Source organism: Populus trichocarpa, chromosome 4 (genome assembly GCF_000002775.5).
Source record: "Populus trichocarpa isolate Nisqually-1 chromosome 4, P.trichocarpa_v4.1, whole genome shotgun sequence".
In the NCBI taxonomy this organism is placed as follows: domain Eukaryota; kingdom Viridiplantae; phylum Streptophyta; class Magnoliopsida; order Malpighiales; family Salicaceae; genus Populus; species Populus trichocarpa.
This window is the reverse complement of record NC_037288.2, coordinates 6,000,565-6,015,205: the sequence shown is the minus strand read 5'-3', so window position 1 is coordinate 6,015,205 and position 14,641 is coordinate 6,000,565. Positions and strand designations below refer to the sequence as shown.

Genomic DNA, 14,641 nt, shown 5'->3' with positions numbered 1-14,641 from the left:
TAGCAACGCGTAGAGGGATGAAAGCAAAACAAAAGGTATCCAACTACCTTTTGTTTTGAACGCATTGAGGGATATTGAAAGCAAAACAAAAGGTAGTTGGATAGTACCTTTAGTACGTATTTGCATTTGCTAATTTTCATCCCTCGATATATATTTTTATTTGTATTAACTAATTTTTTAATAGTGTCTGTTCATTAAATTATATTTGAGTCATTGACTACTTCTTAACTAGCAAAGTACCACTACAGATTGAATATGGAAACATTGCTTCAAAATAGTATAGTATTGATTCTGGATTAGAGAAGGCAAAAATCCACTTTACATAATCGGGTAGAGCTTTGTGGCCCGCTTGTGGGATTAAATCAGATGGAGAGACCCAGCATGGAATGAATTTTTGCACTATACAAAATTAAACTCGTAGTTCAAGTGGAAAATATCCTTATCCTTTACCTCCATTAACTAACAAATTTCATGTCCACAATGGCATTTTTTACTTGCTTAATGGTACTACGGAAATGGGCATATATGATTCTTTGATCTCTTCATTACATCACCCAATTAGTTCCAAGGAAATATGCAAATGAGAGGATTATATTATGTGCACTTTATACCCCTCGTTAATTCACTCAAATACCTAGCACCATTAATTGAAAAAAAATATAGTAGATATATTCGAATTTTTACTCTTTCTTTTACATGAACATGGGATCTTGTATATATCATGGAAATTATTCATAAATCTTACTTTTTATTTGAGAGAAAGAAGTACAAATTCAGATGTATTAATTCCTCCCATGCGTATGCCATATATAACTAAGTTAAGCACTAGTTTAAGGGATTTGACCAACAAAAAAAGGAAGTTTAATGAAGGATAAAATCACTGCGAATGTTTAACAATATCATCCTACAAATTCTTATTCATGACCAAGTTCATCACGTGACGTACAAAACAAGGTACACCATTATATATATATATATATATATATATATATATATATATATATATATATATCCCCAATGGCCATTGCCTAAAACACCATCATCATCACTCTTTCTTTTGCATATATAAGACGACATTGGAAGCAATACTAACATACAGATCACTATATAGGGAGCTAGTAGGGATCTGGAATAGGTACGTATCCTTGCTAGGTAGCATAGTTGAGCTGGCTCATGGTCATCAATGGAGATGCGATGATGATGAAAAACGAAGTGACACCAAGGCCGACGGCAACTTTCCCTAACATTCTGGATGCAACAGGGAACTTTTTGCTAATAAGCTGTGAAACAATGAGAGAAACAAAGGTAAGTGTGATACAGACAAAGCGCAAGCAGAACTTAAGATTGGGTTTTGAATGTTGATTATTTTTTTCATATGCAAGATCAATTTCCAGAGCTGAAGCGAAACAGAAAGCCACGAGTATCTTTTCCCATGGCACCCTCTTATTAACACTACTCTCTGTATTGGTTGGTTGCTCGTTGATTGTAATGGAAAGCTCTTGCTCTTGCTCTTGCGGTAGATGTTGCTGTGTACCCTCTTGGTTGACGGCAGGAGAGAGTTCTTGTGGTTGTGTACTTTCTGGTAACTGCGACTCCAGACCCGTAGCCGGAGAAGAAGGCTGTAAATTTGATGTTTGTGATGTTTCTTGGTTGACGGTAAGAGAGAGTATTGGCGGTTGTATTTCTGCTAGCTGCGAATTCAAAGTAACCACCGAAGAAGAAGAAGTTAGTGGAGCATCTCTACCACATACCAGCTGGGACAGGTATGTTGCTGCTGAAACATAGATTCTTTGTGCTATGCCCATGACTGTGTCCTAGAATATGTTTCAAATAGGATCGGAGCAAGCCAATGCAGATGTTATAGTGATCTGTGGTTTGGCGTTACAGTCCTTTTTTTTTTCCTAGACTGCTTTGTGCTATTATTTGTCTGTTCCCTCTTCTACCACTTGCTTGCTAACTAGGATTTCTCTTTTCCCACTTCTACTACCACTTTAGCACTTGCTTTTGTGCCAGCTAGGATGTTCTCTTTTGCTACTTCTACTACTTTTGTGCTAGAATGCTCATAGTAATTTAACCTCTTTTTTTTCCCCCCCTTATAACAAGAATAGTTTAACCTTTTGTGCTAGAATTCTCATTGTAGTTTAACCTTTTGTGCTAGAATGTAGGTATTTATATAAGACGGTATTGGATTCATCAGACTAAGCCAACGAACTCCTTTTTTTTTTTCCTTCTTATAACAAGAATAGTTTTGGATTAACTTATTATAAGTCAACTAAAATTAAATCTTTTTCCGGATAATTTGAAAGATGCTAAATAATCTATAATGGTTAGTTAATTGTTTTTTCTTTCAGCCTGTTTCTATGAAGACTTTCTTTTAAGACTTTTCCATCCGATTGTCAATTATGAATTTACTTATTAAAGAATTATTAAGGCCCTGAAGTCTTGGGAAAAGAGATAAATTATATTCAATCTATCTCTAATTAATATTTAATTGCATCCAATTATTATTATTATTATTATTATTTTTATTTTCAATCTACCCCTTTGTTAAATCACCTTCATCCAAACTAATAAACTATAACATTCGACTTGCAACTATTTATAAAGTTAAGTTTTTTATATGTGCAAAATATCTCTCACCTTGAACTCATTAGAATAAGTTGTCTGCATTCCGGTAATGGTATGAATTTAAGGTGTTATGAACAGATTTGTGAGTTTTTTTTGTAAACAAATAATGTAAACCTACAAACTATAAGGTTGAACCGATCGAAACCGTACGATAAAAAAAAAATTATAGCTCGATGATGTTTAAATTCCATTGATCATGAAGGAAAAAAAAAGTTTGTAGCATGGAACTCATTGACAGTGTAAGAAAATCAAGGCCAGCGACTGAGCCTTGAAAAACCTCAATCCGATTTTGATGATTTAAACATTAGGGAATCTGCTTGGTATACATTTGATTCGTCGATGCAAGATTATGTCATAGCATGCATAAGAAATCCTCTCAAGAAAGGACAGAATGTTGCTGGCAAAACATATTGAATTCTGTGTGCGAGTTTCATAACTTGGGCTTCGAGCTGCTATGGCAGTCAGGCTAAAGTGTAAGTCTGTTGGTGAAATTGAGTATGTGGCAGAAGTTTTTCAAAACTTGAAAGATAGTGTGGAACAGAATAATTTGATCAATGACATCATATCGAGTTTGCATTCGAAGTGCGAGAATTCAGGGACCGTGGAGTTGCAGATACAGGTGTGCCTCTTTATTTGTGTCGTGCTCTTTCTTATGAAAGCACTCCTGTACTAAAATTTGGCCTGCTAGAAGAACTTCAGTGACCTTTGTGTTTTGTACGCTGCCCGTGCTTTAGCATTTGGTCCAGGTTCAATCTGCAGGTGGATTCATCTTCATTTCTAAATTCTTATATTGGTGTGATTACTTTGTTGTAATTCAGGCGGATCCAAAGCTCAATCTGTCTGAGGAAGTTGAAGCATCACAAATTCCATCAGTGGCTGTTTCTAAGAGCTCTTTTCCAAATGTTGGTTTAAATTTAAAAGAAAAGATCCAAAATAACAGGGTAGAAACAGATGAGCCTCATGAACAGGTATGCTTCGTCACTGCATCTTTGTTGTTTTGGTGCTAAAATAATTCTCGTTCTTTCAGAAATCAGTTTGTAATTTGTCAGCTCTCCATCATTTTGTTTCTGGTTCGTTAGGCAACAGTGACGGAATGTTAATTATTTGAACCTGAGACCCTGTCCTCTGTTGGGTCTCATGAAGCAGAGTTGCCAAACATCTGACCTTTGGCTGTTTTTGAGAGCCCTTCACTATATTCAAACAGAATGATAACAAATGAGCCTAATGAACACTTTAGAAATCAGGTGGGAGAAACGCACGATACGCAGCAGAGCAAGAGGATTAATAAAACAAGAAAAAATGAATCTTCAGCTTGGGAGTTTTACATTAAGGTTTCAGAAAATGGTAAGACATCATATGCCATATGCCCAGTTTGCAACATAAAGCTCGGTGCTAAATTAAGGAATGGAACTACAACCCTACTCATACACGGTTGTTTTAAAGAATGGAAGAAAAATGAAAGACAACAGTCAGTTTCTAATGTCAAGTCTAGTGCTAAAGCAAACCCAAAAAACAAGGCTTCACAAAAGATTGGAGCTGGTGCTCCTCCACAAGCAAAGAGGAGAAAGCTGGTTTGCAAAAGTAGGAGAGGAAAGAGGAAGAAGAAACTTCTAGTGCTTGTATGTTACGTTATCTGTAAATTGTCAATAGTCTTTATCTTGTCTTTCTTAGTCTTACTATGCCCTTTATGAATTACTTTATGTTCTGTATCTTCTTGTTGATGAAGCTACAAATGCTATTGTTATGGCTGAGGAGCAATATCCTATTGTTTCAGGCATCGGTCAAGCAGCAGTTTCTGGTCTCGCTCATGACCAAGAACAAGAAGATTATACTGCAAAAGAAACACCTGGAAGAGGTCTCAATGATCAGGAGCATCATCTCGTATCTAGCAGTAATATTGAGGTATTGTTGGTATCATCCTTCTCTTTCAACTTTGTTTATGTTTTTTTTTTCCCTAGCGATATTGGTTGTTGAAGCAATCTTTCTGTAGCCGCTACCAACTGAAACTCAAAGTTCTGGCCAACAAGCCAATAATATGGCCATTGATGGTACTGGAGGTGTTCCTCAAGTTCAATGCACTCAGATGGAGCTTACTGCAGAAGGCAACTCCATCCAGCACAAGCCTTGTACAACTCTTCTTTCAAACTAGCACTTTGTTAAAGTTTCTTCTGCTTTCCATGTTCCAGATGGTAATCTGGATTCAAGCACAACTTCTACTAACGCAACCACTTCTGATTTTGCAGTTCTTTCTGCTGCATCTGAACTTCAGAGCTTTTTGTCTCAGTCACCCCGAGTGTTGCTTTCTCCTACTGAAAATGATAGGTTCTGCTCCCTTCTAAATGCTGAAATCAATGCCGCCAGTTACGAATGGGAGAAGCATCCCATGAGAGAGCTCTTGGCTGAAGTACATAGGCTCAAGGAGGCAATTACTAGTTGCCCTTTTAGTTCACGACCAGAAACAGTGCCCCTGCAAGGACACGAGAATTTGGACTGAGAAATCTCCCAATCTGCTATATTACGCTCTAACTTAGAAGCGGAAATTACCTCACTGAAAGATCAAGCTGCCCAACTGGAAGAGCAACTGAAGGCCATAAATGAACAGAGAACACAAAAAGAACTAGAGCTTTCTACATTAGAAAAAGATGATGCTGTTATGCAGACTCGTGCACTGCAAAGCTGTCAAGCCACTACTCAGAGGCTTAAGATTGACAATATAGTAGCTGGAATGACTGCTTTGTTTGATTTTGTAAAATCAGTACTTCCAAAGCCCTGATTTTACATTTGCACTCCACGACTTTATGTTAATAACAAATTCACTTGAGACCATTTGTAACCAAATCTTCATTTGATCTTGAGTTGAGTTTACCAAGATATGATCGACTGCTAGATGAACACATTCTTGATCGATGGAATATTTATTGATAAGTAGTAAATGTTCTGCTATTATGTTGTTCAGTCGACTCCTGTGAGATGCTAAGCTGACTGGTGATCTCCTGATAGCAATATAGCATGTTAACTGGAGAGCTAGTGATGTAGTAGGCAGCTAAAGACAACCAAGATTCGTTATGAGTCAAATAACGAATAATTACCAGCAAAAGTGACCACCTAAACTTCAGTTTTTTAAAAGTAGAGTGGGACAACTTAGAAGTGAGAGTTTTTTTGGAAAAATTGGATCATTGAGACATATTAAACACAATAAAAACAATGCTGCTTTTACCTATAGAATTTCTCAGAAATAATTTCTTAAATTATGAGATGACACACGTCTTTCAGGAAAATTAGTAATGATTTTGCATATTTTGCTCGGAATCAAAGACAAGAAATGTTGTCAAAAATGCACAAAAGAAAATTGAAATTAAAAATGTAGGGAGAGATCAACGCATTACAAAGCTACTGACTTGCTGGTTGGCTTCTTTCACCCAGTAAGAAAACTTCCTTCTGGCTCTCCTACTATCGCAGGTAGTGAATTTCTCTTACATTTTTCCAAAGTTTCTCGTAAGAATTCCTTTATTGGCTTTAGCTCCTCCATTATTGCTGCAGGTTAAGGGTTTGATCATTAGAATGGATGAGGCAGCTCTGAAATAAGAGATATACAGCATGCAAGAAAACATATGGCATGTTTCATTTTAACATGGATGGATGCCTCTCTTATCCTACCTTACCTTTCTAAGTGTATATGAGACGACAATCAAATACAATTTTCTTTTAAAAACAACAACTATCACAATACAAATCGCTACCTGTCTCCAAGGAGTTCTGCTCAAGCCTCCAAAGTTAGACGGAGCCTGTATTTAAAAAAATCCGCCATGCAAGTTCCATATTCTACTAATGAAGTTGATTAGCCTCTAAAATGTACTGTTGCCTGGCTATTTCTTTACAGGAAATTGGAAAACAAAATGATGCAATCGAAGTTGCTCAAGATGCTGACATTCAGTTGGCAATGGTGAATGGTTTCACGACTAACCGATGGAAATAGTAAACGAAGGAGGAGATCTGCTGAAGTCTAGAAAGCCTTCAATAAAGCTCGAGAAAATGGATGCCGCTTGGCCTGTGTAAAGTTTGTAAAATGAAGTATCCTGGAGGAAGTAAGAACGGGGACTTCAAATCTTCACAAACATATGAGAAATTGTTTCAGAGATAGGCAGCATACAGAACAACAGCCTGATTTTGTTGGCATAAGTAATCTAATGCCTCGTGTGATCGGCTGCAATTCTGCATTTAACCAAGAAAGGTATTTTTAAAATAAAAAATATTTTAATATATTTTTAATTAAAAAATATTAAAAAAAAACATTATCTAACATATCATTGAATACAATGATTATGAACATAATGAGAGATTATTTTTTCATTTTTAATTTTGTGATTTTGTGCATGTCCCATCAATGGTGTCGTGAAAAATCAAATTTAGGATACACATGACAAAAAAAGTTTAATAATTATTTCCTTCTTAGTATCATTAATTGTAGTTTTTTTTTGTTTTTTTTATAAAGTTTAACAAGATATTAATAACCAGAAAAATAGCTTTAAACGAATTATCAATTGGAGACATTAAAAACAATATTAAGATTGTGATAGAATTTATTTTTAAAAATATTTTTTAAATTATTTTTTATTTGATTGAATAAATTAAAGAGTTTATTTGTTATCAAATCAATTGATTGAATAAATTTTTAATTTTGTAAAATAGTACCTAACTGATCGAATTGATAACAAAGAGGTTTTTGTGGTTAATAACAGGCTTTAGCTATTTTAGATTCTAATATTTTTCATCTATAATATTTTAGTCAAAGTAAAATGATCCTAGTCAACAAGGGAAAAACGGATGACACCATCAATTTCCCGTCGAGGACTAAAGCACAAATTAATCTGTTCTCACTCATTAATACATGTTTAGATTCTATCACAAGTCTAAACAAAAGAAAATAAAAGAAATACTGAGACAAGACTAGTTGTAGTGCAAAAAGACACGATTATTTATTTGAATAATTTTATATGACTTTTCAGCTTATAAAATAAATAATCACAAGTCTTGTCTTATAAATATGATATTGTAATGCAAAAAGACATGATAAAATAATTTATTTAATAAGCAATATCATAAAATAAATAATTCCATCGTTAATTAATCCATCGCTAATTTTCTCGGTATTATATAGCATATCGCCAACAGGATAACCATATGTAATTTCATTAGTGAGTTGCAGTAGCTTTTGCATTAATTCTTCTCAAACTCTCTGGAATATACCACTATATTTATTCTATCATGTAGTTAATAGTTGCATTGATATTTGTCATAATTCTTTTCTATCTCTCTAGAATATATTGATGGAATAAGTCCGTCGGTAACCCCGTTAGTAATAATTTAAAGATATATTTTTTAAAAAATCTATTAAACAAAAATATAAAATAATTTAAAAAATTACATTGATATAAAATTCAAATATTTATTAAAAATAAATTATCTTAATATAAAAATCAAATATTTATTAAAAATTTATATATTCAAATACAATGAAACTAGAATAGAGGCGGCACTGGAGGAGAGGGCTGGTCGTCCTTGGGATCGTGGGGCCAATAAAAGGATGCACATGTACCATCCATCTGTGATCTCATATCTATGATCATTCGGTGGAGTTCTTTATAATCCACATAAAGTTGTTCATATTTTTCTTTGGGATAAGTTGTATGTTCTTGTACTTCTTGATCTAACAAGGCCGTGAACTCTGGAGACTGAATGCTTGGGACTGATTATGAGCACCCAATGATTTAAACAATACAAGTTATCCACAAGTTTTCGGTCATAGTGTTAGAAAGTCCATATACCTGAATTCTATTAGGTCCATCAGATGATCCTGCCTCCAGCCTCAAATCCGGATTGAAATCCGGGTGGGTCGAAGGATCGTCCTTGTATCTCTCATTCAACCAACTGTTATATGTCTCTTGAAAATAAAATGATAAAATCATCAAATTCAAGTAAATAATAACTTAATAAAAACATTGTTGAAAACCAATATACCACAAAGTGTTTAGCTCGGCTATCGACGAACTGTTACATCCCTTTTTGATGGCCATTACTCCACACGTGTGTTTTCACAAAAAAGCTACATTGGGCTTAGCTCACATCCAAAAGCCGTAGCATACAAGATAAAAATGTTGTAAGTAATATATTTATAAAAAACAGCAAATTAAAAAAATGGATGCAATTAAAAAAATCCTACTATCCGCTTCACATGCAAAACGAATAAAGCTGCTAGTGTATGTTATAACAGAACCATGAATTTGCTGGCTACAGTTCCCCGCAACAAACTGTGATCATCGCGTGAAATGATTGAATGTCACATGTTGAATGTATTCCACCCATATAGTCTCTGGGATATATGGCGACCTAAAATCCTTTCAAATTGTCATGTCATTCCAGTCTAGTAGAGTGCTTTCTTTCATATATTTTTTAGATATTTTTTGTGTCTCATACAAAAAAGCATACAACTTATATGGTACAAATGAATTATCTATAAGGAAATGATAAATAAATTTTTAATATTTGGAATAAAAAAAATTATTATGATTTCAATGTTACCTAGTTGCAACATGATTCTCCCAAACCCTCATCGCAACATTATCATTTGTTTTATCCCACTCAAATTTTGTCTTGTAGTAAAAAATTATAAAAAGGAGAATTTCAGTAATATCAATAAAGTAAACAAATTAACATAATTTTTTTTAAGTTAATACTAACCTTCAACCTTGAAAATAATGTATCGACTTGCGGTTTTTATTCCGGATGTTTGGAAACTTAGCTCCATCAAAACAATGGAATTTCCATCAACGATGTTGATGTTATTATTCGGGCAACTTAAATGTTTGTGAACTTGAAATTTGATAAATTTAATGAAATATTTTTTGTTCATATATTATTAAACATAAACCAACTCAAAACAAAACAAACTTACATTGAAAGGTCATCGTTCCAATGTGTCTTATACTTGTGGATGAATGGATCCCGTTGTGAAGGGTCCCTCCTCAACATTGCGGCATCACACTCGATAAGGCAGCATCATGAGTCAATGCATGTGTCTCTTCTTGATCGGTACCTAATGACTTGTGGTTATCATTATCACTGCCAGAAGAACTAGCAGTGATGTTGTGATCGTGACATGCATATTGAGTTGGTTGATAATTTAGTTTTGTAGTTTTTTTCTTGAAAAAAAACATTGTGGATTGCTACAGTATTTCCCTACATGATTTTTTTTCTTACTACAATGTTTCCTCACATGTTTTTTTATCGATTTCTTTCCAAAATTATCTTTGTCGAATTTTTTTTTTCATACTGAGTTGGTTGAAAATTTAGCTTTGTAGTTTTTTTCTTTAAAACACCGTTGATTGCTAAAGTATTTCCCCACATGATTTTTTTTGTTATGATTTTTTTCAAAATTATCTTTATTGATTTTATTGTTTTTAATATTGAGCTGGTTGACAATTACAACTGTAGATTTTCTCATGAAACACTCGATTTCTACAGTGTTTTCCTACATAGTTTTTTTTTCCTTTCGTTTTTTTATGATTTTTTTCAAAATTATCTTTATTGATTTTATTTTTTAATATTAATTTAGTTGAGAATTACAATTGTATATTTCCTCACAAAACACTATAGATTGCTATAGTGTTTTCCTACATGATTTTTTTTCTTTTGTTTTTTTATGATTTTTTTCAAAATTATCTTTGTCTATTTTATTTTTTTAATATTAATCTGGTTAAAAATTTAGTTTTATAGTTTAATTTTTCTTGAAAACATTATGGATTGCAATAGTGTTTCTCCATATAATTTTTTAATTTTTTTAATGATTTTTTCTATAAATTTATGACAACACACAAATATACCATAAGGCCGCAGCAGCACGCATGCATAACAACTAATCTTGTTTTAAAGGCCGTTTGGTGTTGCTTTCAACCTTGCTTTAAAAAAAAAAAACAGAAAAGAAAAGAAAACATAGGGTTAAAAAACAATACCAAGTCAATAGAATAAAAAATTTAATATTTTTTTATTTTATCCGTTGCGAAGCACATATCAACATACTAAGTACATAAACTAAAATGAAAGAGGTTTGAACTGTGCCATATCCAACTATTGCACACGCTAAAGAATTGTAGCCTAGTAAATAGGAATTACTCATGTGCATTAATTTTAATAGCTGGGAGTGGGGCTTCCAAATGATTGCTAGACTTTGAGTATTTCCTTAATCAACTTCAAATACTAGACTATTCCATTCGTACTTTTGTTTGAAGTTAACAAAGAGTGGGGTTCGATAAAGCTACCTGTAAATGCATAAATATTTACCAATGTTGAGACCAATGCATTTACACGTACGTGATGCCTTAATTAACTAGTTCAAACCATAGTTTTTAGACCCGACCTAGTTCAAAACCCAGGTTTCGGGTTTTGACCAGGTCGCACAGGTCAATTTTTTTTTAAATCAAAACGACGTCGTTTTAGTAAAAAAAACAAAAGTCAATAGGTTGCAACCGAGTTTTTGACCGAGTCTAGCCGGGTCAATCAGGTTGCCGGATCAACCTGTCTAGTTAGCCGAGTCACATTGAGTTTTTCCTTTCTCTATTTTTTCTTCAACCCGGCACGGTTCCAGCCCCGGGTCGACCAGCTGGGCTTGGCCGGGTTTTAAAAATATGGTTCAAACCATTAAACAACAAATAAAGTTAGGAAATATTTTTAATTTGGGTGTATCAACTTAATTTTTCATTTTAATCAAGTAAAATGCTTCTTGTTCATTCAGCAATTCTGTCATAACCAGCCTTACTCAATCCATGTCCTGACTTAATGGTGACCACGTGCAACGACCGATAATTTATTGTGATTTGTGCAACTATCCCATAATGGTTCGTCAGAATCTTTTAAAAGATCAATAAACCTGGTTGTGTCTACATTAAGCTCTTTATCTATGATTGGACATTGACTTGTATTACCCTGATTCATTCTCATCGCATCCATAACCGTATTACTATAAGGATTACTATTGTCATGTACAACTCCATGTACTTTGCTAGTACTAGAAGTTGACACAATCATCATCTCTATCATGGTTTAATGAGGAACATATGATTTTTCATGTGCGTACACATGTATTACTCCATGAATGTTTTTGTAGAAAATGTATTGTTACAACATCTGGATCGAGAAACTTTTTATTTTTACACCTCTTACATGAAAATCTAATATTGCCTCCACTAATATTTCTCGGATTATATATTGCGTGATTTATAAAACCTTGAACCCCATTATAATAATTCATCCCCTGCAATCTTTGGGGTGATTCTCAATACATCCATGAATGATCATTCCTCATTTCTATCAAACCTATATAAATACAAATTTATACATATAATAATAACAACATATATTAATTAATTATGTTAATTAAATAAATTTATAAAAATATTGATTTAGCTTAAATATATTTAATCTATTTTAATAATTTTAATAATTTATTATCAATTATCTAAATAAATATAAATTTATATATATTTATCAGAAATTACAACAATAAAATTAATAAAATATAAAATGTATATTATATCCCCATTGGGCATTGCCTAAAACACCATCATCATCCCTCTTTCTTTTGCATGTATAAGACGACATATTGGAAGCAATACTAATCACTGTAGGGAGTAGGGATCTGGAGTAGGTACGTATCCTTGCTAGGTATCATCGTTGAGCTGGCTCATGGTCATCAATGGAGATGCGATGATGATGAAGAACGCAGTGACACCAAGGCCGATGGCAACTTTCCCTAACACTCTGGATGCAACAGGGAACTTTTTTCTTATAAGCTGCGAAACAATGAGAGAAACAAAGGTAAGTGTGATACTGACAAGGCGCAAGCAGAACTTAAGATTGGGTTTTGAATGTTGATTATTTTTTTCATATGCAAGATCAATTTCCAGAGCTGCAGCGAAACAGAAAGCCAGGAGTATCTTTTCCCATGGCACCCTCTTATTAACAACACTCTCTGTATTGGTTGGTTTCTCGTTGATTGCAATGGAAAGCTCTTGCTCTTGCGGTTGCTGTGTACCTTCTTGGTTGACAGCGGGAGAGAGTACTTGTGGTGGTGTTTCTGGTAACTGCGACTCCGGATCCGTAGCCGGAGAAGAAGGCTGTAAATTTGATGGTTGTGAGGTTTCTTGGTTGACGGTAACAGAGAGTTGTATTTCTGCTAGCTGCGAATTCAAAGTAACCACCGAAGAAGAAAATGGCGGTGCATCTCTACCACGTCTTGCTGCTGAAGCATAGATACTTTGTGCTGTGCCCATGACTGTGTACTAGAAAATATGTTTGGCAGAATCATATAGGTGTTTAATTTATAGAGATGTGTACTGTTTGGACTTGGAAGGGGGGCGGGGCTTGGAAACGCGGGTTGTAGTGGGTCGGGACGGGACGGGACGGAACGGGACCGGACGAGACGGGACGGGACCGGGGACGGGACGGGACGGGGGACGGGACGGGACGGGACGGAACGGGGGACTGGGAATCATGTAGGTATTTTATATAAGACCGTATTGGAATCATCAGACTAAGCCAACGAACTCTTTTTTTTTTTTTTTTTTCCTTATAAGAAGAATAGTTTTGGATTAACTTATTATAAGTCAACTAAAATTAAATCTTTTTCCTGATAATTTGAAAGATGCTAACACTTATATCTAAATAATCTATATATAATGGTTAGTTATTTTTTCTTTCAGACAGTTTCTATGAAGACTTTCTTTTAAGACTTTTCCATTCGATTGTCAATTATGAATTTACTTATTAAAGAATTATTAAGGCCCTGAAGTCCTGGGAAAAGAGATAAATTATTAATGAATTTACTTCTTTTAAGACTTTTTCAAAACTTGAAAGATACTGTGGAACAGAATAATTTGATCAATGACATCCTATCGAGTTTGCGTACGAAGTGCGAGAATTCTGGGACCGTGGAGTTGCAGATACAGGTGTGCCTCTTTATTTGTGTCATGCTCTTTCTTATGAAAGCACTCTTGTACTAAAATTTAGCCTGCTAGAAGAACTTCAGTGACATTTGTGTTTGTATGCTGCCTGTGCTTTAGCATTTGGTCCAGGTTCAATCTGCGGGTGAATTCATCTTCATTCTAAAATCTTATATTGGTGTGATTACTTTGCTGTAATTCAGGCGGATCCAAAGCTCAACCTGTCTGAGGAAGTTGAAGCATCACAAATTCCATCAGTGGCTTTTTCTAAGAGCTCCTTTTCAGCCTTTACAAATGTTGGTTTAAATTTAATAGAAAAGATCCAAAATAACAGGGTAGAAACAGATGAGCCTCATGAACAGGTATGCTTCGTCACTGCATCTTCGTTGTTTTGGTGCTAAAATAATTCTCGTTCTTCAAAAATCAGTTTGTAATTTGTCAGCTCTCCATCATTTCGTTTCTGGTTCATTAGGCAACAGTGACGGAATGTTTATTATTTGAACCTGAGACCCTGTCCTCTGTTGGGTCTCATGAAGCAGAGTTGCCAAACATCTCACCTTTGGCTGTTTTTGAGAGCCCTTCACCATATTCAAACAGAATGATAACAAATGAGCCTAATGAACACTTTAGAAATCAGTTTATGCAAAATTGTGACATATGTGCGGATCTCTGGCTCTAGCTAATGACTATACTCAATTGACTCTTGATTGCTGTTGGGAAAACGTGCAGATAAGTTAACATGGCTTCTAACACATTTGTTCTCGGTCATAATTCTACCAATTACGGCATGTTTTGCTTTAACATGGGAAGATGTCCTCTGCCTTGTCTACATGTCTACTGCCTGTTCCGTGATGGTGTATACATTCCACTTAGCTTGCATGAACTATCACTTGATTATTTCTTGATAGGAAGTCAGGGAACAAAATGCTACAGTTGAACTTGATGTTGATGGCAACAAGCAGGTGGGAGAAACGCACGATACGCAGCAGAGCAAGAGGATTAATAAACGAAAAAAGAAT

At 34.6% G+C, this 14,641-nt stretch overlaps 1 protein-coding gene across 5 annotated transcripts; it reads left to right on the top strand.

Moving 5' to 3' along the window:
• Positions 1-2,532: 2,532 nt before the first annotated feature.
• LOC7468355 (uncharacterized) lies at positions 2,533-14,640 on the top strand. 5 transcript variants are annotated; one of them, XM_052451988.1, is made up of 4 exons: positions 2,533-3,247; positions 3,447-3,596; positions 3,708-3,738; positions 14,126-14,640. In XM_052451988.1, the coding sequence occupies exons 1-3, from the start codon at positions 3,083-3,085 to the stop codon at positions 3,726-3,728; spliced, it is 336 nt and encodes a 111-aa protein (XP_052307948.1). In that variant the 5' UTR covers positions 2,533-3,082; the 3' UTR covers positions 3,729-3,738; positions 14,126-14,640. The 5 variants fall into 5 exon arrangements, with proteins under 5 accessions (XP_052307948.1, XP_052307945.1, XP_052307946.1 ...); XM_052451985.1 differs by lacking the exon at positions 14,126-14,640 and adding exons at positions 4,403-4,530; positions 4,619-5,571 and having other exon boundaries at positions 3,447-4,247; XM_052451986.1 differs by lacking the exon at positions 14,126-14,640 and adding exons at positions 4,403-4,530; positions 4,619-5,571 and having other exon boundaries at positions 2,533-3,596; positions 3,708-4,247.
• Position 14,641: the final 1 nt, after the last annotated feature.

Bases quoted from the DNA above. Each gene is read 5' to 3' on its own strand.
- LOC7468355 (XM_052451985.1), top strand. From the start codon at position 3,834: ATGATAACAAATGAGCCTAATGAACACTTTAGAAATCAGGTGGGAGAA. The intron at 4,248-4,402 runs GTATGTTACGTT...CTATTGTTTCAG, and splicing joins AGAAGAAACTTCTAGTGCTT to GCATCGGTCAAGCAGCAGTT. The intron at 4,531-4,618 runs GTATTGTTGGTA...ATCTTTCTGTAG, and splicing joins TATCTAGCAGTAATATTGAG to CCGCTACCAACTGAAACTCA.